Source organism: Tenrec ecaudatus, chromosome 12 (assembly GCF_050624435.1).
Source record: "Tenrec ecaudatus isolate mTenEca1 chromosome 12, mTenEca1.hap1, whole genome shotgun sequence".
Lineage (NCBI taxonomy): Eukaryota > Metazoa > Chordata > Mammalia > Afrosoricida > Tenrecidae > Tenrec > Tenrec ecaudatus.
In genome coordinates this window covers 51,493,186-51,518,496 of record NC_134541.1, presented here as the reverse complement: position 1 = coordinate 51,518,496, position 25,311 = coordinate 51,493,186, and the positions used below count along the sequence as shown (strand labels likewise).

At 40.4% G+C, this 25,311-nt stretch overlaps 1 protein-coding gene and 1 pseudogene across 1 annotated transcript in view; one reads left to right on the top strand and one right to left on the bottom strand.

The window, feature by feature from the left end:
• Positions 1-25,311, bottom strand: part of CFAP61 (cilia and flagella associated protein 61) — a 368,344-nt gene that overhangs the window by 327,279 nt on the left and 15,754 nt on the right. The window contains exon 6 of the mRNA XM_075527979.1: positions 8,734-8,866. Within this exon, the coding sequence (XP_075384094.1) occupies positions 8,734-8,866 (133 nt within the window). The remainder of the gene's footprint in view (positions 1-8,733; positions 8,867-25,311) is intronic.
• LOC142422478 (proteasome subunit beta type-1 pseudogene) lies at positions 21,667-22,532 on the top strand (annotated as a pseudogene).

Sequence of the window (25,311 nt, the reverse complement as noted above, 5' to 3'; positions counted from 1 at the left end):
TGAGAATGATGAGGACAATGAATGTACAGATGTGCTTTACACAATTGATGTAGGTATGGATTGTGATAAGAGTTGTATGAGCTCCTAATAAAATGATTTTTTTAAAGGGTCAAAGAGAACAAATGAGAAGGTGTCAAATCTTAGATTACATCTGTACTAATCCACTTTCCAATGCACTTTGTCTGATAGCCAGGCTATTCAGCTCCCTGGCCAATGGTCAGAGAGGATTCACCAGAAACGTAATCCATACGGGGCTCCTGAAAACAGATTTGGGCTTTCACCCATAGTTGGTGCACTTCATGACGGCAAGTACCACATAAGGCAATGTCACAAGAAATTATTTTTCTTGGATTAGGGCTGCAATTAAGTGTTATCTGAAAATCCATTCATATATCTATGGTTTATATATGCCCCTGGTCCACTTTAGAGACAGCGTTGTCATTTTATTAAGGAAAATTATAAATAATCCCCATAGGGCATATATTAATTCTATTGATAGCATCCTTAACTTAGCCAAAGGTATAGAATTGAAAATACTGTTGAGTAACGGAAAGCATACATGGATGACATATTTTTAGACTAAAATACAGGAAGTGTTGACCTGTACCGATTAAAAACTTAAGTGATTAAACATTATTTATGCAAAAAGTAAGAGTTGCAGATTGGGCAAAACTTTGAATAACACTCATTAACAACAGCAGAACTAAGCTTGATGGGCTCAAAGAACTTGCTGCCATCGAGCTGATGCCAACTCATAATGACCCTGTAAGGCAGGGTAGAACTGCCCCTCTGGGTTTCTGAGACTGGAACTCTTTACAGGAGTAGAAAGACCTGTCTTTATCCCATGGAGTGACTGGGGATTTCACACTGCTGACTTTGCAGTTAACGCTCAATGAGTAACTACTACATGCTACCAGATGTCTTGTCAGATGAAGTAAGACATGTTAAAAAAAAGAAAGAAAAGAGTATGAGATGAAAATAGCAAAATACATGGTAGTCTTGAGTGGCCATTTATTGGGCACCCTCATTGGAGTGTCATTTTGCTGAGCTATTTTTTTCCATCTATTGTCCACTTTTTCATTGGATTTTGTAAAATAAATAATTTTTTCTTTCTTTCTTTAAACAATTTATTAGGGGCTCATATGTAAAATAAATAATTTTATTGGGGCTCTTACAGCTCTTATAACAATCCATATAACAAGTCTATCGAACACATTTGTACATAGGTTGCCATCATCCTTTTCAAAACATTTTCTTTCTACTTGAGCCCTTCTATCAGATTCTCTTTTTCCCTCCCTTCCTCACCCTCCCACCCTCATGAACCCTTGAAAATTATCATTATTTTCATATCTTAAGCCATCTGCTATCTCCCTTCACTCATGTTTCTGTTGCTCATCCCCCTGGGGATGGCGGTGGAGGGTTATACGTCCATCCTGTGTTTTCCCTTTATTCCCCTTCTTCCGCCATCTTCCCCTTACCCTCAAATTTTTACTGAGGGGTTTATCTGTCCTGGATTCCATATGTCGAGAGTTCTTGTCTGTACCAGTGTACATGCTCCGGTCAAGCTGGATTTGTAAGGTAGAACTAGGGTCAGGATAGTAGGGGGGGAGGGAGAAAGCATTAAATAACTAGAGAAATGTTATATGTTTCGTTGGTGCTGTACTGTACTTGGCTGACTTGTCCCTTCCTCGTGACCCTTCTGTGAGGGGATGTCCAATTATCTGTAGAAGGGCTTTGGATCTCCACTCACACACCCCTCATTTGCATCAATATGATTGTTTGTTTTGGGTCTTCTGATGGCTGATACCTACCTGATCCCATCAACACCTTGTGAACACACAGTCTGGTGTGCTTCGTCCATGTGGGCTTTGTTGCTTCCCTGCTAGATGCCCACTTGTTTAACTTCAAGCCTTCAAGACCCCAAATGCTATATTTTGTAATAACCGTGCACCATCAACTTTCTTCACCACATTTGTTTATGCATCCACTTTGTCTTCAGCGATTACGTCAGGAAAGTAAGAATCACAAAATGCCAGCTTATGGGCACAAAGCATTTTTGTATTGAGGGTGGACTTGGGTAGAGGCCCAAAGTTGCCTGCTACCTTAATACTCAACATATAAATATATGTACATAGACCTATATCCCTATCATATATTAATTTTTATTTAATTGGATTTTTTGTTTCGTTTTTCTTATTGAGGTATTACAGAATTCTGTCGTTTTTGTAGTTAGTCTCTTGTCCATTCTGTCATTGCTGAAGTATTTTTCAGAGCCTATGCGTTCTCTTTTTATACTTTTGATGAAGTTTTTTTGATGTGCATCAGTGTCTTAATTTTAGTCGGTCTCAGCCATCGAATTTGTACTTGAATGTCTGTGCTTTCTTTATCAGGTTTGGGACTAGGTGTAGGCACTGCAACAGGGCCCTTGAGTTTGTCCGTTTTCTCACTGATGATCCTCATAATTCTGGGTTTAATATTATTTAGGTCTCTGGTCCATCTTGAGTTTGTTTTTGTGCATGGGACAAAGTATGGGTTCATTTTCAGATCCAATTTTGCAAGCACTATTTGTTGAAGATGCCATCTCTTTCCTATTTAATGCTTTTAGCCCTTTTTAAAAAATCCTTTCCATCTAGATGGGTACCTTCATTTCTGGGTTCTCTATTCTGATCCATTGGTCTATGTATCTATCATTGTACCAGTAGCAGGCAGTTTTGACTACTGTGGCTGTGTAATAGCTTGGGTAGTGTGAAACCTCTAACTGTTTTCATTTTAAGGACTTCTTTGCTTATCCTAGGTCTCTTGCTTCTCTATATGAAATTGGTAATGAGATTTTCCATTTCTTTAAAGAATTAATTCGGATTTAGATTGGAATTGTGGTGTATTTATAGATTGTTTTGGGTAGTATTGACATTTTCAAAATATATGAATACAGGATATTTTTCCACTTATTTAGGTCTCATTTGGTTTCTTCTAATAGTGTTCTGTAAGTTTCTTTGTACAGGTGTTTTGTTTTTTTCTTTAGTTAGGTTTATTCCTAAGTGTTTTAGCTTTTGTTTGGCTATTATAAATGGTATTGTTTCCTTGATGTCTTTTTCAGGGCTATTAAACAAGACCCCAATTGATTTCTTCTGGTTAACCTTATTTCCCACCATGGTACCAAATCCCTCAATTGTTTCCAACAATCCTTTGGTGGGGTCTGGGATTTTCTACATATTAAATCTTATCATCAGCAAACAGTGAGAGTTTTACTTCTTCTTCGCCCAGTTGTATTCCCTTGATGTTTGTTGACTAGGACTTCCAGCCCAATGTGGAATAAGATTCGTGGTAGAGGGCATCTTTGTCTGGTTCCTGTTTCCAAGGGAAATATTTTCAGTTTTTCCCTATCAAGCATGATGTTGGCCATGGATTTTCATGAGACAACTGATTTTTCTTTTTTACATATGGCTGAAATACATAAAATGGGGAAGAGATAGTATCTAAAAAATGGTGTTGGCAAAAGTGAACTTCCATTTGCAGAAGAATGAAACAGGACCCATGCCTCATTCCATATAAAAAGATGAACTCAAGGTTGATTAAAGAGCTAAATGTAAATTCTATAACTATAAAGATAGTCAATGAAAATAAGGAAAAAGGAAAGCTTAAGGGTCCATAAACACACTATAAAACAATGAAAAAACACATGTACAGCAGAAGATAAAACAGATCACTGACACCCTCTAAAAATAAAACACTTTTGGACATCAAAAATCATCAAAAGAGTACAAAGAAAATCCATAGTCTGAGAGAAAATAACAGTGGAAAAGGACTGATCTTTAAAATCTATACAAAACTGCAACACCTAAAGAATAAAGATGAATCATCGAATTCTTAACTAGGCATAGGGCCTAAAGAGCTCACCAAAGAGAGGGGTAGTGGGGAGGAGATGACTCACTCAGGGTTCAGTGTAGCAACAAGGAAACTCAAAACCTTCCTCTAGTTCCTGAACGCTTCCTCCCCTCCCAATTATCATGACCCCAATTCTACCTTGCGAACCTGGTTAGACCAGAGGATGTACAGCGGTGCAGTAGGGATCTGGAAACACAGGGAATCTAGGACGGACAAACCCCTCAACACCCGCGGTGGGAGTGGCGACACCAGGAGGGAAGGGGGTGTAGAAAGGGAGAACCGATCTTGGAGATCTATGTGTAACCTCCTCTCTGGGAGATGGGCAATGGGAAGGTGGGTGAGGGGAGACGCTGGGCAGTGTAAGATAGATAAAATAATCATTTATAAATTATTAAGGGTTCAGGGGGAAGGGGGGAGCGGGGAGGGAGGGGGAGGGAAAAAAGGAAAACGAGCTGATTCCAGGAACCCAAGTGGAAGGCGAATTTTGAGAATGACGGGAGCAACGAATGTATAAGGGTGCTTTACTCAATTGATGTATGTATGGATTGTGATAAGAGTTGTATGAGCCCCAATAAAAAGATTTATTAAATTTTTAAAAAGAGTTCACCAAAGAAGACATTCAAGTGGCCAACGAACATATGAAGAAATGCTTACATTCATTAGCTAGTTGAGAAATGCTAATCAAAGTAACTATGAGCTATCACCTCACACAAGTATTGACAGCAACGTTTTAAAGAAAACAGAAAAGAAGACAAGCTGGAGAGGCTTTAGGGACACTGGGACACTTGCACACTGCTAGTAGGGCTGTGAAACAGCACAACCTCTGAGGAAAGCAGTACGGCACGTTCCCAAGCAACTGGGAATAGAAATGCCAAAGGACAGAGCGATCCCTTCACTCGGTGTGTGTCCTAAGGACACAAGGAACCAAACATGAGCATATACACACTTGTGCTCATTGAAGCACTAGTCACAACAGCCAGAAAGTAGAAACAATTTAGCATTTCTAAATTGTTAGGGTAAGAAGAGAAAACTTTGGTACATGCATACAGTGGAGTAAGATGCATTGCTAAAGAATAAAGACGAAACAGTGAAACTTCGTCACATAGATGAATTTGGAAGACATTAAGCCAAGGAAGTTAGCCAATCACAAAAAGACAAATAATGTTTGAGACCACTTTTGTACATACAAATTAAGATAAAGGTTTTCATAATAAAAGAAACAGACCTGGACGTTATCAGGAGTGAGAGGGGTAGAGAGGGAATGGAAAATAGTAGGATAGAGGGTAGACAGGCGTTAATGAAGGGGAAGGTGGTATTCTACAAGAGGGCGACAGAGGGGGGAAAGGCTGGGGGACAGGGCAAGCTATGGGGGGTTGATAAATTGTTAAAATTATTGGGAAAAAATGATACATGTAAATCCCCACCTAAATCACAATGAAGTGTCAAAAATAAAAAGTAAGCCATGGAGAAATGTATAAGAGCTATAGACAAAAAAGGAAAATAAATGGGGCATTAAGAGTTCATGTAAAAATGGAATTAAAAACAATGGATTTTTTTAATGAATTTTTGAAGCCCACTTAAACAATTACATACATAATCCTACATTGTCACTAAGAACATTTAAACTATGAGTATCATATACATAGCAAACAGTCAAGATAAACAGATATAGGTAGGTTCATAATGACATAAAAGTTTTGGCAGATGATATTTATACCTACATATTTTATGTGGTATAAATATGTCCATGTATGCATACAGACTTAAAAATTTCATAGAAAATCTGGACTTTTTGAAGCTTTCTCATACAGTAGAGCAAGCATGGGGAAAAGTTATAAAAAACTTAGCCAAAACCCAAGATCTTGAAGGAAAGCATCACTGTGATCATGGAAGTCAATTGACATATTGTGATCCACAAAGGCAATGTTGTACAACCTCCTCTGATAAGGCATCACTGGGGCCTTAAAAGCTTGTCATCAGCCATCTAAGGAACCTCTGGTCTCTTCCCACCCAGAACGTAGAAGAGTGAAAGCAAAGACAAATCAGTTCAAAGAACTAATGGACCACTGGAACCTCAGCCTCCAATACCCTGACCCCAGAGGAGCTGATGGTGCCCAGTACCAATTTGAGTGCTGACCACTCTCAAAGAGATCACAATTTAGTATCCTGGATAGTGTGGGAGAAAAATGTGGACCGAAACTCAGAAGCATACAAAAAAAAAAAAAAAAAGACCAGTCTTTGTAATCTAGTAGGGACTTGCGGAGTACCCAAGACTATGATCAGCCTTCAGGCCTGCAATTGAACTCACCCTGGTGGCTCAGTCAAACAATAGGTCTATACGATGAAATATATAACACAAAGGAGGTGGGAACTCCTTGGAACTATCAACCCTATGAGATCAAAATAGCAGTATCCCCCAAGAATAAACCTCAGAAAGAATAAACCTCAGAAAGGAGAAATGGAAGCGGATAGAAAGGAAGGAAGTACAAAGAGAAGTGACATTGTGAGGATTGCCATCAATGACACAGACCAAAATGTGTGTGATTTGTCGAATGGAAAACCAATTTGTTCTGTAAACTTTCACTCAGATCATTTAAAATATTAAATTAGGATGAAACTATTATTTCACAAACATGTTTTTGAAAAAGAAATGTGTGGCTCTTCGTTTTTCCTTAATGCTGAAATACAAGAGTAATTTTTTTAAATTAAAATTTCCATTTATATATTTTTCGTTATAAGCCATCCAAATGATACTTTGGTTAAAAGCTGAATTTACACAGCTGTTTTGTGAAGCACTTGACACTTTAATAAAAACCCAAAAGTAAACATTTTATTTTTTCCCAAATAACAAGTGATTGTTTGTCTTAGATGCACTTGTAAACAAAGACTGCATAGTCACAATTGTCTGTCTCTCTGTGCTTTTAAGCCCAGGATTCAGCAGAGGCTGATTAGCCAATCCATCTGCCATATGTGCAGTGGAAGGGCCAGCCTCTCTCTCCACAGGAAAAACTGGCATCCATCTTTGTTCACAGGAGATGCCCATCTAGTCCATAGCCGCACTGCTATAATGAAACTTCAATGGCCTGGAATATCTTTTGCTGGCTTCATGGTGAGCTGCATGTACATGATAAGAATGTATTATTTATGACCCCTGTTAGTAATTAGTTATTATGCTAATGGTTCATTATGTTTGGAATTTGATTTCAAATAGCCTGGATCACACATTCTGATGAAAATGAGAAAATGTGTTTTGCCATTAGGAACAAAAATGTAACGTTCTCCAATTCCACCACCTGTTATACTCCCGTCATTCATTCAGAGTTGTAACAACTCATGAAAGTTCACAATTATACTCTACAACAGAGCAGGAATGTTCTGTGGAAGTATCTGCTTTGTAACTTGAGTTTCTTTCCAATAACTAATCTTTTGGGGAAACTCTGATTTTCAATATGAATTTTATGGAGCATTGAAATGCATCTTTGTGTGGGGGGGGGTGTATCCTGAAAAAATTAATTGGTTTAATAAACATTTTATTTTACTTTACTCCCAGCTGTGATCTGGCTTCTAAGTTATAGATCTAGCCTCCTACCACATAGGTGTTTTTGATGATAAACGCCAAGTTTTGTGGTTGTTCTTGTTTTTCCTGTGAAGATCAAAATGGGTCAGGCACACATCAAAGTGACATCTTTTCTCTTTAATGCATGAAAAGGGACTTGTGCAATCCGGAGGCTCTGCTGAAACCTGCTCACCACAGTGGACCTTACTGGTATTTGAAATCCCGATGGTACAGCTTCAAGCACCACAGCAACATACAAGTCATCTTAGTACAACAAACTGATGAGTGGGAATCTCTATTTATTTTTCAGTCTGCCAATTGGTCTAAAACACTGTGTTGTATCCCACGGATTTGTGCATTTTCAATTATGCAGAACACCCAGAATTTCAGGTGATATTTCTAGAAAAGCGGTAATTCTTGTTTATTAACTTTTTAATTGCAACTTAGTATTCTAAAGTTTAAACTACTAACCAAACCTCTAATCAGCTCTGCTCCTTGTAAATCCCAAATTTAATACACATTTTCCAAATTTTTCAATATAAGTCACCTATCTAACAGAGTTTAATCATATACAACCTGAATCAACTCTTAAACCTGAAACAAAGACCTAGGAGGGCTGACTCAAGAATATAAAAATTTTTTCACTACTTCTCTTATGAAGGACATTATAGGGACTATAAGAAAAATATCAATATGTTCTATTAGGCGATAGGATTGTATGGATTGTACTACAGTTATGTATTGGAATGTCCTTGTTTTTAGGAAGTATACACTGAAGAACTTAGAAGTAAAGGGGCAAATATAACAGTCTCAGTTCAGAAAAACACGTATGTAGAATATATACAATGATAAAGAAAATGTAGCAAGATATTAAATTTTTGGGTGTCTGGTTGCTTTTCTATTAGTGTGAAATTATTCAGAATACAAAAATTAAAAATCAATCACTTTGTAGATTATATCATCAGTAAGATGCTAATTTGTGAGATCTTGGAACCCTCAGAAAAGTATACTTCCTTGCCCCTAGAGGCTATTTCTACCCTCATCTTTAGTCCTTACTACTCTAGGGATAGGGCAAGGAACTTGGGCGTTTGAAAGGACATCATGAAAGGAAGCCTACAGCCTGGAGTTCCATAGGGGACATGTAAGGGCTGTGCCCCATTGAAGAGCTGGCCTGGTGGACCATGTGGAAGAGCAGATCAGGGATGTGGTAATTCCAAGGGTGAAGGCCAGGGCTACAGGCCCTTCTCTCACTTCTTCCATTAAGCACATCTGCAGCTCACTTAATCACCAACCTCACACACAACAGCATGGTTCTCTTCATCTTGGGCTTCTATTAGTTCGGCCAGGAAGTACTCGCCGTAGATTTCTCTTAGGATCGTGTCATGGCGCATAAATATTGGCATGAGATCATCGTGATCTTCGACTCTGTTTAATGGAAAGACATGAGTTCACTGTTCATTCATTTATTTGCTCCTTCATTTGTACCTATTTTACCTCAGACCCTTATCTGAACGCTGGTGAGCCTACAGCACTCTCATGGCATGAACCTGTATTTTAATGGAGAGTCAGACAATAAAAACCTAAAAAATACATCACTGCAAACATGTAAACTAGTGTAAGTGCTAGGGCATGGAGAATGGCAAGGCTGGGTGCTCTAGAAGAACCCTTTTATGGGTCCCCAAACTGGGACTGGAGTGACGAGGAGAGAAGGCATCTATTCCTAGACCTGAAACCAGAACCTTCCAAGCAGAGAGAACATGCTTAGACTGTCTGGGTGTAGAAAGCGGAGGATTTGTTGTGAGGCAAAGAACATCAAGTTGGAACCCCATTTCTCATATGTGCTTCAAGGAAAATCTTTCTCCGATAATAGTCCACAGTAGTCCCTTCCTCACTCAAAAATAATTGTGCCCAAAAAAATAGTTGCCTGCTAAAAATCCCTTTTGGAAATGTCCACGTTATATTATCTGTGAAGTGTCTCAGAACTGCTACAATACTTTTATTTTACTTAGGCATTTCTCAGTTGCTGGCCATGATACACCACCTTTTTAATTTTGTTATTTTCTTTTTTCTTATTTTTGGCGGAAAAACACATGTCAAAGCAAATACTCACTCGGTGAGTTGTACGTATACAGTTCATTGTCAATGACTAACATTCTTCACATTACATCACCATTCTCACTATTTCTGCTTCTATTGTTCCACCATCATATCATTTTGACCTCATATATGTAATCCCTCAACAGGGCATAAATCTCAAAATAGATAGTCCTTGCTAATTTAGATGGATTGTTGCTTAATATGGTTTTATAGGGTTTAGGTGAGAGGTCAAAAGTTATTTCCAGGAAATAGATTTGGGATGCCTTCAGTCTCAGTGAATCTAGTAAGTCTGAATCCCATTAAGAATTTAAAGTTTCATTCCTAAAGTTTCCTCCTTTGGATCAGGATTTATCCAACCTCTATTCCTGAGATATCTCTAAACTTCTAATGCTGGTTTGAAGGTATTGGCTTACCCTCCTGGAGACATCCACCTGTCAATTTGACCAGAAGACAAGTGGAATGCAGGAGGAAAGACAGATTTACTGCAGCGCGGTGGTGCTGTCCCTTAGACTCCGCACTCTGAACATAAAAAAACAGCCTTCATTCTTTTTAGGACATCCTTGGTTGAATTTGGTGTTCTATTGTACCTCTCTGGGCATTCTTGCTCTTTTCCTCTACATTTTTATTTTTTAAATGGTTTGGACTTGTATTGTTTTCTAGCATATTTGATTTGGCAACTAATTTTTTTATTCCCCCCTTTATTTAATTTCTATTCTGTCTTAGTTTGTGGAGTGGTTACAAGTTGGGCTGCTAACCACCAGGTCAGCAGTTTGAAACTACCAGCCACCTCTCAGAAGAAAGCAAGACTTTCTACTCCTATAGGGTTACTGTCTCAGAAACCCACAGGGGGCAGTTCTACCCTGTCCTGTATGGTCGTTATGAGTAGGAATTGACATTAGGGTAATGAGTATGGTTTTTTTTTTGTTTGATAACAAAAATACCATAAATGGATGGCTTTAACAAGTAGAAAGCTATTCTCTAATAATGCAGAGATAGGAAATCTGAATTGGGGTGCCAATCCTGAGAGAAGCCATTCTCTCTCTGTCAGCTCGCATTTTAGGAGAAAGGCCTCGGCTCATTTCAACATCTGTGCGTCTGGAAGATCCTGAAGCTCTCCAGGGGTCTTGGCACCAATTTTCCATTGGCTCCAGAGGTCAGATAACAAGTAGAACGCATAATCAAGAAAGAATAAGCTTTGTCAGAATATCTATTTATACACTGGCAACAGGCCACACCCCCCATGGAAGTTCCTCTTTCAAATGAATGATGGCTTACATCAAATTCCAAAATGGAAAGTGATTACACAGTGTCTGTCAAACCACTGAGAATCATGGTCCAGCCAAGCTGACACTGAGCATGAACGGTAAAGGGAAGCGTATGCAAACCTATAGCGTGGAGAGTACAAACTGCGGCTCCAGGACCAGCACATCCCACGATCATCCAGCTGGACCTGCCACATTCATGCGGTCTCTGCTAGAACAAGTCCCTAAATCGAAAATCTTCAAACTGAACAACCCAAGGGATTCAGGGTAAAATTCTCCTCCTCCTTTGCAGGATGAACACGTTACCTCCACTGACACAGACACAACTGTTAGAATCATGTTAGCTTTCATGGAGAACAATAAACACCGTGATGAAGAAATGTTGATTTGAAAAAGCAGGTCTCCATCAAACATCAGAACTAAGGAGAGAGCTAGTCAGTACATGATAGCATAAAAAATATTTAAAACATGCACAGATGGGGACAATGGGAGAACTCAAAAACTCACGGCCAGCAAGTCAATGCCAACTCATGGTAAGCCTGTAGGACAGAACAGAACTGCCCCTGTGTGTTTCCATGGCTCTGTCTATAGGAATAGAAAGTTCTGTCTCCCACAGAACGGCTGGTGGTTTTGAGCTGCTGACCTTGAGGTTTGCAGCCCAACAAGTAACAACTACACCACCAAGGCTCCTATGACAATAGGAGACAAAAGTTGATATAACTCTCCAGGTTAGATTTTATTGTTAACTTGTCAACCATTCTACTATGGAAGAAAGGCAGCAGAGGATCCTTATATGGGCAATGGGATTTTTTTTTTTTAAGACTGTATGCCTGGTGATGATGTCAATGCCACCAATACTCTCATTTTACCTTTCTAGGCATGAGAGAATTATTTGGTGTTAAGTCTAAAACAAGTGCCCTGAAACAAATGCCAACTGAGCTTTATCAATGGGGAATGGGAATTGCTGCCTTTGATATCATCATTTTGCAAGCGATCTCAGCTCTACACTCTTTTTAGAAGGAATCCTTTACCACTTTCCCCTGTTTCTGTGTCTGTGTGTCACACTGACAGCTCTCTGCGGCCTCTGTGACTAGGTGTACTGAAACTCCATGATAAATGCACCCAAGGCTGTGCTGCTCTTAACAACCCCGATTTGAAAGAGTGGAGGATAGCAGGGTCAGCACAGTGTAGAACCTGTACTGGGGAGTGAGCTGCCTGCATCTGGGGCCTGCTTCTGTCAGTTAAGAGCTGCTAAAGGAGGGGCTAGTTATTCTGGAAAAGAATATTCAACAAATTAATTTTGAAATATTTTGCCAAATGCAATTGACTGTGTAACATTTACTAAGAGATATTTATTATCATTTTAAATAATGGGGCGATAATTCAATATCAATTATTGTAAATGGATTAGGATAGTAACCACATAGGAAACTCCAAAATCTGCTGTGTACCATGGGGGTTTAATTTATGTAATGGACACAAAAATATTACTATATGTATAGAAAAATCACTCTGGAGGCTCGCAGGTACAGAAGGAAGCAAACCAAGAAATTTGGAAGGTAGCTGCCTAGCTCATCAACCACACTGATGTATATTTGTGTCTATTACAAAGAAAAATGATCAAACAGAATGCAGAAAATGTTGAACAATATCATCAATATCACACGCAAGTAACTCTTTGCTGAAGATCATTCAATAGCAGTACACCATCAAGGAGCTGCCAGAAATTAAAATTGGATTCAGAAGAGGAGATGGCACAAGGGATATTGTTGCTGGTGTCAACTGTATCTTGACTGAAAACAAAGAATACCAGAAAAAAGTATTTAGTTGTGTTTTACTGACGATGCAAAAGCATTCACTGTGTGTATCGTGACAAATTATAGGTATCATTGAAAAGAGCGTTTCATTGCGCTCTTGTAGAACCTGTCCATGGGTCAAGAGGCAGTAGTTTGAGTAAGACAAGGGATTATTGCACAGCTTAAAATCAGGAAAGCTGTGAGTCAGGGTAGTATCCTTTCACCATAGTATTCAGTCTGTGTGCCGAGCAGATAACCTGAGAAGGGAGACTATATGAAGAAGAATATGGAATCAGGATTGGAGGAAGGCTTCTTACCCACCACCCTGGCTTGCTGAAAATTGAGGAAGACTTGAGTCACTTGCTGATGAAGATCAAGGATTGCAGCCTTAATATGGGTTGCAACTCAATGAAATGAAAAGCAAAGTTTTCACAACCCGATCAATAGGTAACATCACCATCACCAGCAAAAAGATAGAATGTTTCAAGGATTTCATCTTGCTTGGATCTACAGCCATTGGTCATGGAAGCAGCAGTCAAGAAATCAAACAATGGATCGCACCGAGCAAAGCTACTGCACGAGACTGCTTTAAAGTATTGAAGGGCAAGGGTGTCATTTTGAGGAACGAAGTGCATCTGACCCAAGCCATGCACCTCGTCTGAAAGCTGGACTTTGAATAAAGAAGAATGAATAAGAATCAATGGATTTGAATTATAGTATTGGTGAAGAATATGTGAAGTACCATGTGCCGGAACAAACAAATCAGTCTTAGAAAAAGTACACCCAGAATTCTCCTTAGAAGTAAGAATCTCAAGGCTTCAGCTTACACACTTTGGGCATGTTATCAAGAGAGACCATGCATGGAAAAGGACACTGTACTTGGTAGAGGGGCAGCCAAAATGACAAACGTCCTTGATGAGATAAATTAACACAGTGCCCACAACAATGAGCTCCAACATAACAGCAGCTGTGAGGATGGGCAAGGCATGGCAGTGTTTCCTGCAGTTTGACACGGAGTCAGAGCAGACTTGACAACTCCTAACAACAACAACAATAACAACAACACTCCAAGGGGGCTATTAGCCTAATCGTTAAGCCCTCAATAGCCTATTCAATTGTTATCTATAACCGGGCCTCAGTTTTAATGCTTCTGGGGAAAAGAAAAACAGCAAATCTTGGAGTTCTAAAGAGTCTCTCCCTTAAGCCATTCTCCAAAATGGACAAAAGAGAACTTGTTTCGCTAAATGCATAATTGGGGTAATTGACCACTTATGATTTAGCATCAGCCCCAAGTGCTAATGAGAAAGGATGACATCAACCTCTTGTGATCCAAATGGCATATAATAAAGTCCAGTCCCACAGAAACAAAACATCCGGCTCTGAAAACCCTTCACTGACTAACTCACTTGAAGGTGGCTAGGTGTAGGAGGCTGACCAGCCAGGGCTGATAGAGGAGTGCTGCTTCATATTGTGATGCAATGGGCACCACGTTTATGTGACACAGAGCATCACAGTGATGACGACTTTGGAAGGATGTAGTTCATCAACATAAAATACAATGGAAATGACATAATTCTGTTAAGTGAAAAGCAACATTCCTCTAGATCTTCTGGTCAAAATAGGTCTAGGAGGGGGAAATGGGGTGCTTATTAAGGTAAACATGTATACTCTGTGATAGGTAGGTTTATTGTGCCAACCTGGCCAATAGGAACATGTGAGATTAATAAGGTTGCAGTTTAATTGGAGGGCAAAGAGATAAATGGCTCAGCAAGCCCGCCCCTCTTTTTCTTGCTCTCTGATGATCACACCAGCATGTAGCTGCTCTAGCTAGTTCTCTGCCTCAACTTGTGAGCGACACTACCTGTGGGATAGCTAACCCATGGGTTGTATCACTAGAGCTTGAGGTTTCTTTGAGACCTGCTTCACCACTGCTGGTGTATATATCACTTGAGCTTGAGGCTGTTGGATCCTGTTGTCTTGCATTGCTTGAGTTCAATATCCCATACAGGCCTGCTTCACTAAGCTCCTGAGTTACTATTAGTGATCTGCCCTGCTGCTTGCTGCCTGTGGCCAGACTGCCTGCATTGCCATAGTGAAGACTCAGCTGTCTATTTCCTTGACCTTGGACCCAGCAGCCCTCATGAGTTGAAGGACTTCAGTATATTAACTGTTCCATAGAGGTGAAATGAACTGAGCCCTCTGTGCTGCTGTGTGGACTAATTAGCTGTTATATTCCTTCATGCTGTATCTATCCATCTATCTGTAATCATAAGTGTCCTGGTTTTGTTTCTCTAGAGAACCCTGCATAACACAACACACCCTCTTTCACTACCATTGAGGGTGTACTAACCTCCTGTGGGTTCCCAAGACTGTAACTGTTTATGGGGATAGGAAGAAAAAGAATGGCAGAACAGAACAAAAGGTAGTGAGCTTTAAGACATAATGCCCATTCAGTGGAACATATTGCTACAGAGGACAATATTGGGGACACAACATGGGGAGTGAGTCCAGTCTGATCCCCCCACAGTTGGGTGGAACAAGAAGAAAATACAATAGACCACCAATAGGAGCAAAGTCACGAAGCCCCTGAAGAATCTTGAAAATAGACTTCAGTCTCGGAGGGGCGGCGCCTGTAGTCCACCAGGCTGGTGGGGAGATAGTCCTAAAGGTCAGCTGACAACCTAGAACTATGTATAGGGTTGTGATTTTCCTTCTTTCTTTCTTGCTGCTGTTGTAGTTGGCTGTTAGTCTGTTAGTTGATTGGCATTTTGTCTTCATTGTATCTGTTTTGTCTATTTATTTAAGATAGGCATTAGAACTAAGCCCAAAGAGAAAGCAATGGGACCGATGGGAGGACAACTAGGGATTTAAAATAGGCAGCAAAGGGGATCCAGAGTTCCTGGCAGTGGTGGAGCAGCTGCAATCTAGCTGTGAGGAATTATTGAGAGGCAAATGAGGGCTGAACATGACAGTGGAACAGGAAGAAGGTAAAAGCAAATGGAGGAAAGAACTAGGAAACAAAACTATTTACAGAGATACAAACATAGATGTAGGGTCAACCCCAATCCCAACTACGTGAACAACCCCCTTCCCCCCTGAAGAATTCACTTCAGAGGACAGCACTGAAGCTACAGCTCAGGGAGAGGGACATCTCTGATCAGAGCACACAGGAGCAAATGAAGAGGGAGGAAGAGAGAGTGGAGCACATCCTGGCCTACCAAGCTTTAAGGACAATATTCCTGAGACACGATGTCCCTCACTGACCCATAGCATTACAGGGAACACGACAATACTGGAGACAGTGCAGGAATTGCACCCGATCTGACCCCACTACACCAGGTCAAAACACTAAGGGCATGTAGCAGAACAGCAAGGGGAGCAGAGCAATGAAGTCCCCAGGAAATACCAAATATAGACTTTGGGGCCAACGCATGGCACATCATCAGATTCAACCAGAAAACACTCCTAAAGGTCAATAAACAGACCTTGAACTATTTATAGGCTTTTCTTTTTGTCATTGTTTTTTTGTGGCGGTAGTTGTTTTGTTTTCTTTTGTTACTTTGGTTTTCTCTGTCTTGCTTTTGTGCATATTATCATTTCTGCAGGTCTATTTAGACAAGATAGGTGGGATAAACAATCTGGAGGAGAAAAAAACAGGACAGATGGTACTGGTGGACATGGGAGAGGGTAAGGCAGGGGAAAGGAAGTGGGTGTTCACAAGGGACAAGGGACAAGGGAACAACAAGTGTATCTAAAATTGATGGTGAGGAGGGTGTAGGAGACCTGGTAGGACTTGATCAAGGGTAATGTAACTGAGAGGAATTACTGAAGCCCAAATGAAGGCTGAACATGATAGTGGGACAAAAGGAAAGGAAATAGAGGAAAGAACTAGGAGGCAAAGGGCATTTATAGAGGTCTAAATATAGGCATGTACATATGTAAATATATATATGACAATGGGGAAATAGAACTATGTACATATATTTATAAGTTTAGTATTAAGGTAGCAAATGAACATTGGGACTCTACTCAAATACTACCTAGATGCAAGAACATTTTGTTCTATTAACCTGGCATTCCATGATGTTCACCTTCATGACATAATCACTGAAGACAAAGCAAGTGCATAAACAAATGTGGTGAAGAAAGTTGATAGTGCCTAGCTATCAAAATATATAGCATCTGGGGTCTTAAAGGCTTGAAGATAAACAAGCAGCTATCTATCTCAGAAGCAACAAAGCTCACCAGCCTGTATGATAACCAGGTGTCTAAGGAATCAGGTATCAGGCATCAAAGAACAAAAAGTCGTATTATTGTGAATGAGGGGGGGTGCAGAGTGGAGATATAAAGCCCATCTGTAGGCAACTGCACATCCCCTTACAGAAGGGTCACAAGGCAGTCAGGGAGCAGTATAGCACCAATTAAACATACAACTTTCCTCTAATTCTTTCATTCTTCCTCCCCTCCACTATCATGATCCCAATTCTACCTTACAAACTGGCTAGACCAGAGGAAGTAAGCTGGTACAGATAAGAGCTGGAAAAATGGAATCCAGGACAGATAAACCCCTCAGGACCAATAATGAGAGTAGCAATACCAGGAGAGGAAAGGGAAGGTGGGAGAGAAAGGGGGAGCTGATCACAATGATCTACCTATAACCCCCTCCCTGGGGGACAACCAACAGAAAAGTGAGTGAAAGAAGACATAGGTCAGTGTAAGACATGAAAAATAATAATAATTTATAAATTATCAAGGGTTTGTGAGAGAGGAAGTGTGGGGAAGGGAGGAGAAAAAGTGAGTAGCTGATACCACCAAGGGCTCAAGTGGAAAGCAAACGTTTTGAGAATGATGATGGCAACAAATGTACAAATGCCCTTGACACAATGGATGTATGTATACATTGTGATAAGAGTTATATGAGCCCCCAATAAAATGACTTTTAAAATAAAATGAAAATTAATTTAAAAACAAACATATGTGTACATATATAAACATTTTAATGCATAAAATAGGGGTATTGTTCTATGTACATATATTTATATAGAAATACATTGTGGCAGTCAACATACTCTGGGCTTCTACTTAAGTATTCCCTCAACACAAGAACACTTTGTTCTAATAATGTGGCACTGGGCATTGGCTACTATCCGGACACAATTGCTGAAGACAAACTGGGTACATAAACTAATGAGGTGAAGAAAACAAATGGTGCTGGCTATTAAAAGATATAGCATCTTGGGTCTTAAATTCTTGAACTCAAACAAGCGGCCATCTAGCCGGGGAGCAATAAGTGGAAGGAGCTCACCAGCCTGTGTGATCAGAAGGTGTCCACAGGCACCAGCATCAGAAGTTTAAGAATAAACAACCTCACTGAGGCGAAGGGCCAAGGTGGAGACCCAGAGCCCATCCGTGGATAAGTGGATGTTACTAAGCAGAGGGGCTGCACAGAGAGGAAAATCCATCCAGGAGGCAGTTTAGAACCAACAAAATACACAACACTCCTCTGGTTCTCTAATCCTCCCCCCACCCCCACTCAGTCCTATCTCACAAAACCTGCTAAACTGATGTCCATACTGTAGCACGGACGAAAGTTTTCAATATACAGTATTCAGGAAAGACAAACCCCTCAGAATCAGTAAATGGGAGTAACACTTCCAGGAGTGTAGGAGAAGGGAAGGGGCAGGAACAGGGAGAGGTGGAATAGACAGCAATGGACAGTAGAATAACCCCACTAGAGGGGGACAAATACCAGGATAGTAGGGGAAGGGATAAAATGGGTGGTGTAAGATATATATAAATAATAATAACAATACATAATACATAAAGGGTTCACAAGTGTTGCAGGGTGGGGAAGGGAGGGAAAAAAAGAGAAGCTGATATCAAAGGGCTCAAGAAGAAAGATCATGCTTAGGAATTTTTTATTCCAACAATTGTACATATATGTCTGTGTGATATAATGTATGTGCAGATTGTTATAACATTTGTAAGATCCCCCAGAAAAATGTTTTTTTAAAAAAAAGACAGTGAGTTTGTCAGTGAATTAAAGGGGAAAGGGCCTCAAGTTTCAATAGGGAAAGATTCTATGGGCAAAATATTGACTGATGCAGGACACATTAAGAGAAGATGGAAAGAATACACAGCATCCATGTACCAAAAAGAATTAGGTGATATTCAACCATTTCAGGAAGTAAAACATGATCAAGAACCAATGGTACTGAAGGCAGACGTTCAAGCTGTACTGAATGTAGTAGCCAATAACAAGGTTCCAGGCATTGATTAAATACCCATTAAAATGTTTCAACAAGCTGATGAAGCACTGGAAGCCCTCACTTGTTTATGCCAGGAAAGACAGCTATTCAGAAGGAGAGCAGCAAGGGGAGCTAAGTGAGGAACCCCCCCCCCCCCGGGGAGTACCAAAAACAGGCTTGGGAGGCAGAGTGTGGCACCCCATCAGGGCAACAAACAGACCTTGAACTATTTATAGACTTTTCCATTTTTGTCAGTGACTTTCTTTTGTTGTTATTTTGTTTTGGGGTTTTTTTTATGTGTTATTATTTTGTTGGTTTTGACTTCTTTTGTTGTTTTGTTTGGCTTTGCCTGGTTTTTGTGCTTTTTAATGTATCTGCATGTATATCTAGATAAGATAGGCAGGATAAACTATTCAAAGATGAAAAGAAGGGGACTGATGGTCCCAGGGGGACACATGATAGGGGGAGGTGAGAGATAGGAAGAAGGGGGAACCAGCCCAAGGACAAGAGAACAACAAGGGAACTAAAATCAACAGAAGAAAAGGTGTGGGATGTCTCGTGGGGCTTGATCAAGGGCAGTATAGCAGCAAGGCATTGCTAGACCCGAATGAAGGCCAAACATGATGGTGGGACAAGAAGAAAGTGAAAGTAAACAGAGGAAAGAACCAGGAGGCAAAGGGCATTTATAGAGGTATAGATATAGGTATGTATATATGTAAATATATTTATATATAACTAAAGGGGAATAGAACTATGTACTTATCTACATGTTAAGAATTAAGGTTGCAGATGGACATTGGGCCTCGATTCAAGTACTCCCTCAACACAAGAACACTTTGTTCTAATAATCTGGCATTCTGTGATGCTCACCTTCCTGACATAAGTGCTGAAGACAAAATAGGTGCATAAGCAAATGTGAAAAAAACTGATGGTGCCTGGCTATCGAAAGATATAGCACCTGGGGTCTTAAAGGTTTGAAGCGACCATCTAGCTGAGAAGCAACAAAGTCCATATGGAAGAAGCACATCAGCCTGTGTGATCATGAGGTGTCAATGGAATTGGGGATCAGGCATCTAAGACCTAGAACAAAATCATACCCAATGAGAATGGTGGGGGTGGGGGTGGTATGGAGTGGAAATCCAAAGCCCATATGTAGACAATTGGACAGCCCCTAACAGAGGGGTCACAGGGCAGAAACTAGCCAGTCAAGGTTCAGTATCGCACCCTTGAAACACACAACTTTCCTCTAGTTCTTTAATGCTTCCTTCCCCCTACTATTATGACCTTAATTCTACCTCACAAATCAGATTAGACCAGAACATGCACACTGCTACAGAAAAGAGCCCTCAACACAGGGAATCCAGGATAGATAAACTCTCAGGACCAACAATGAGAATAGAGATAACAGAAGGATTAGGGGAAGGTGGGGTAGAAAGGTGGAATTGATCACAAGGATCAACATATAACCCCCTGCCAGGGTAACAAACAATGGAAAAGTAGGTGAAGGGTGACAGATGATGTAAGATATGAAAATAATAATCTATAACTTACCAAGGGTTCATGGAGGAGGGCAGGCAGGGGAGGGAAGGAGGAGTAAAAATGAGGAGCTGATATTAAGGGCTCTAGTAGAAAGAAAATGCTTTGAAAAAGATGTTGGCAGCATACGTGCAAATGTGATTGACACAATGGATGAATGTATAATTGTGATAATAGATGTAAGAGCCCCTGATAAAAGTATTTAATTTTTAAAAAGATCACATTTACTAATCCAGATTTATATACATATGTATGTATGTATGTATATATATATGATTTGTATTCGTCTGTGACTTTCCTGCAGGAACAAGTCTGAATTGCATTAGTTGATTTCTTGCTTTTATCACAGCTGTGTTTCCGTTGGTGATGTAACTCCAGACAGAATTCATATTGAAACACTTTAATAGGTAGCTTCCAAAATCACTTTAAAAATAAAATGAATTTAGAAAGTTGAGAAAAAAGAAGAAGACTGGAAGGGATGCATAACTACACATTCAAAAGAAAGAGGGCCCAACAGAATACTCAAACTATAGAACAAAATCATGAATATAACACACAAGTACAATTTTACTTAATCAATACAACAGTTGTAGCAGTACATTGACAGGGAATTTCCTAAATTCCAGGCCAGATTCAGAAGAGGATGCAGAACAAGGTCTATGATTGCTGATGTCAAATGGATATTGGCTAAAAGCAGAGAATACCAGAGAGATGTTTACTTGTGTTTTATGGACTATGCAAAGGCATGTGACTGGGTGAATCATAACAAACCATTGATATCCTTGAGAATAATGGAAATTGTAGAACACTTCATTGTACTCATGAGGAATTTGTACATGGATCAAGAGGCAGTTGTGAAAATACAACAAGGGAATATTACATGGCTTAAAATCGGGGAATGTGTGCATCAGGACTGTATCCTCTCACTATACTTGTTCAATCTATGTGCTGAGCAAATAATCAAAGAAGCTGGGTTATATGAAGAGGAATGTGGCATCAGGATTGGAGGAAGGCTTATTAACAACCTGAGATATGTAGATGACACCACCTTGCTTGCTGTGAGAAGCATTTACTGATGAAGATCAATTGCAGCCTTCAGTATGAATGACCACTCAGTGTAAAGCAAACCCAAATCCTCACAGCTGGAGTAAAAGGTAACATCATGATAAATGGAGAAGAGGTTGAAGATATAGGGGTATTTTGTTTTGCAAGGATCCTCAATCAATGCTCCTGGAAGCCGCAATAAAGAAGTAAAAGATGATCTCGCCGTGAGACAGCAGATCTCGCCGTGAGACAGCAGGAGGCTCAGCAGCGCGATGATGTCCTCGCTAGCTACGCTCCCGGCGCCGGCCGCGATCTGTGGATGGAGCCTTCCTGCACCGCGGGGCCCTCGCAGCAGCGCTTCTCGCCCTACGCCTTCAACGGCGGCACCGTACTGGCAATTGCTGGAGAAGACTTTTCAATTGTTGCTTCTGACACTCGGTTGAGCGAAGGATTCTCAATTCACACCCGGGACAGCCCCAAATGTTATAAACTAACAGACAAGACGGTCATTGGGTGCAGCGGTTTCCATGGCGATTGTTTCACGCTGACGAAGATCATTGAAGCAAGACTAAAGATGTACAAGCACTCCAACAACAAGGCCATGACCACTGGGGCCATCGCTGCCATGCTCTCCACCATCCTCTACTCACGCCGCTTATTCCCCTACTACGTCTACAACATCATCGGCGGGCTCGATGAGGAAGGGAAAGGCGCCGTGTACAGCTTTGACCCAGTGGGATCCTACCAGAGAGACTCCTTTAAGGCTGGGGGCTCAGCCAGTGCCATGCTGCAACCGCTGCTTGACAACCAGGTTGGATTTAAGAACATGCAGAACGTGGAGCACGTCCCCCTGTCCTTGGACAGGGCGCTGCGCCTGGTGCGGGATGCCTTCATCTCTGCTGCTGAGCGAGACGTGTATACGGGGGACGCCCTGCGCATCTGCATCGTCACCCGGGAGGGCATCCGGGAGGAAACTCTGCCCTTGCGGAGGGACTGAGCTGCCCACACTGTCCCTGTGGCTGTGGTCTCTGCAGCCTCGGTGATCTTTTTTATGGGAGTGGCCAGCCTACTTCATTAAAGGTTTCTGGGCATACTAAAAAAAAAAAAAGTAGTAGTAAAAGATGAGTTCCATTCGGTAGCTCTGCTGCCCAAGACCTCTTCAGCTTACTGAGAAGCAAGGAGGTTACTTTGAGGACTAAGGTGCACCTGGTCCAAGGTATTGTCCATTGACTTAGATGCATGTGAAAGTTAGGCACTGAATAAGGAAGAAGAAAGAAGAATGGGCGAACTGAATTGTGCTACTGGTGAAGAATATTTAAAGTATCATGGAGTGCTGAAAGGGGACCTGATTGATCTTGGAAGAAGTATGAGCATAGAGTGCAAACTTGTCTTCCATACTCTGGATATATTGTCAGGACAGAGCAGTTCCTAGAGAAGGACATCATGCTTGGCAAAGCGGAGGTGGGGGGGGGGGGGGAACGAGGACGACCCTAAAGGAGATGGACGGACACAGTGGCTGCAACAGTGGCCTCAGGCATGGGAACAGTTGTGAGGATGGAGCGGGGCAGTGTTGCGTTGTGTATAAGGTCCCCTGTGGGTGGGAACTGACTCCATAACACCTAGCAACAAAAATAAAGAACACAGCTTGTCCTGAGCACGCTAGTCTTTTATTACAACCATTGTCTCAATATGGGGTAGGAGCACCTACAGTTAGGGCCAAGAAGATCTTTTATAATTATTATTATTACTACTACTACTACTACTACTACTTATTATTACTACTACTACTACTTCTACACACATGAACAGTTAGCATTATCATGTTCTTACCACAAAGCAGATCTTTCCAAGATCTCTTCTGACCTCTAGTGGTCTTCTTTGAGAAAAACCAAACCCATCATTTCTGAACGATAGATTCCTTCTTAGAACTTCTAAATAGACTTCAGTGCCATTTAGCTCCTACTTCTTGAAAAATCTCGTTATTTTAAAAGGTATTCAGATCTTAAAAACTCCTATTTCCCATATTCTTTAAGTTACTTGAAAGCACACATAATTTATAATTCAAATTCCTGAGTCAAAAGTCAATCTTGCCAAACATTTCCCCTGTTTAAGTTGTAGCTAATTTCTATTATCGGCTAGGTCACTGATCAGGATTCATGAAGACACATGATAGGATTCTGGAGCTGCTCTATCCCCTAAAAAAAAATCTTTTAGGATAGCTATAGTTAATGTCAGAATGTCTCTGTTTATAAAAGTGCTCATAAATTAATTTTAAATAGATGTTTTTAATCCACATAAATGTATTTATCAAAAGCACATGATTATCAAATATTTAATAAAAATTGATACAATATATAAAGATAAATTCATAAAAATAAATACCTGAAAAGTTAGAATTTTAAAAGTCCTAATCTAATGTTTTAAAATCATAAGTATTTTATACATTTCACAAACCAATACTGTTGACCCCATTTGGTTAGCTATTGTAAACAGCAAAATAATTTCTATTTCTGTTAAAGAAATCTCTCGTTATTATAGCCTGAATGGTTTTCCTGAGCCAAGTGCTCCCCTCTCACAAGAGGACTAGAAAAAGGAAGGCTTTTCTCTCTCTCTCTCTCTCTCTCTCTCTCTCTCTCTCTCTCTCTCTCTCTCTCTCTCTCTCTCTCTCTCTCTCTCTGTCTCTTGAAAAAGGCCATTCCAAAAGTATCTAAATCTGAACATATGCAATCTACCACCAGAGATTAATTAATCGCCACTCTATGCTTCCAAAGTATGTCCAAGGGCAAGTTTGCATTACTGTTAGTATTCTGCACAATACAGAATAGCAGCTTCATTAATTAGTGTCTAAATAGAGGGACTGATTGTAGCTATAATTTTCCACCTGAGTAAATCAATGAAGGGAGGGGGTTACAACATTAATTTGCTGGTTCTGAATACTGTATGCAGCTAGGTAAAGGGCTAGAGGATAATGATATGCCCAAACCCTTCACTGGTTTAGTGTCTTATGAACTGTCTTCGTCACCAATAGTTATCAGTGCAAATAACTACTGATGAGGCAGTTATAAAAAGTAAACCAGGGAAGTGGGACAAATGAGGCAATCTAAAAGTCATTTGAGTTTGGAGAAATAAATTTTGTTTTTCTAATATTGGTTTTTTTATTCACCACATTTGTTTCCTATTAGAAATTCTATGGGAGTGTACATATTGTTTTTTCCACATTTCCCAAAGAGAGAGCTTTCTAAAATTTTCACCTTCTGAAAACAAAGAATGCCAACTATCATCATTTCCTACAAATTTCATTAGCATATATTGAACTGTCTTTTTATGAGCCTGCTTTCTTCTCTTACAAAGGGACCACTGTCGTCCCCCTTGGCCATCAGGATTGTCTCTAAAGACACTTCTTTGTGATTTGCTGCTCAGATTTTCTATGCGCAAAGCTAGCTTATCTTGTAACTACGGAGGCTGAAAGAACATGACCTCCCGGCCCAGTACTTTAACACGTGAAGGTTATGACAGTCGACAGCACTCAAGTTTTCTAAGGAAATTTAGAAATTCAAGGGAGGGGGTAGGAAGGACAAGATGAGAGTGGGACATAAAACCACAGCCCGAAACTTCCCAAATTCTGGCTTTGAGCAAGGCCCTGAACTGTGTGCCCTGCATCCACAGGGAGAAGTAGAGCATTAGGTCGGAAATCAGCCAAGCTGTCGTTTTACTGCAGAGGAAAAGAAATGGGTATTGTTTACATGGTGGCCTTTGTTCATGCCAGTTTCAGCAAGAGAACAAACATATATGGAGAAAATATATGTATGTGCTCTATTAATACAATGCCTTTTTAAATATACATGTTTAAAGCCTTGAAGCTTTAACACTGCTTACACAATGACAAT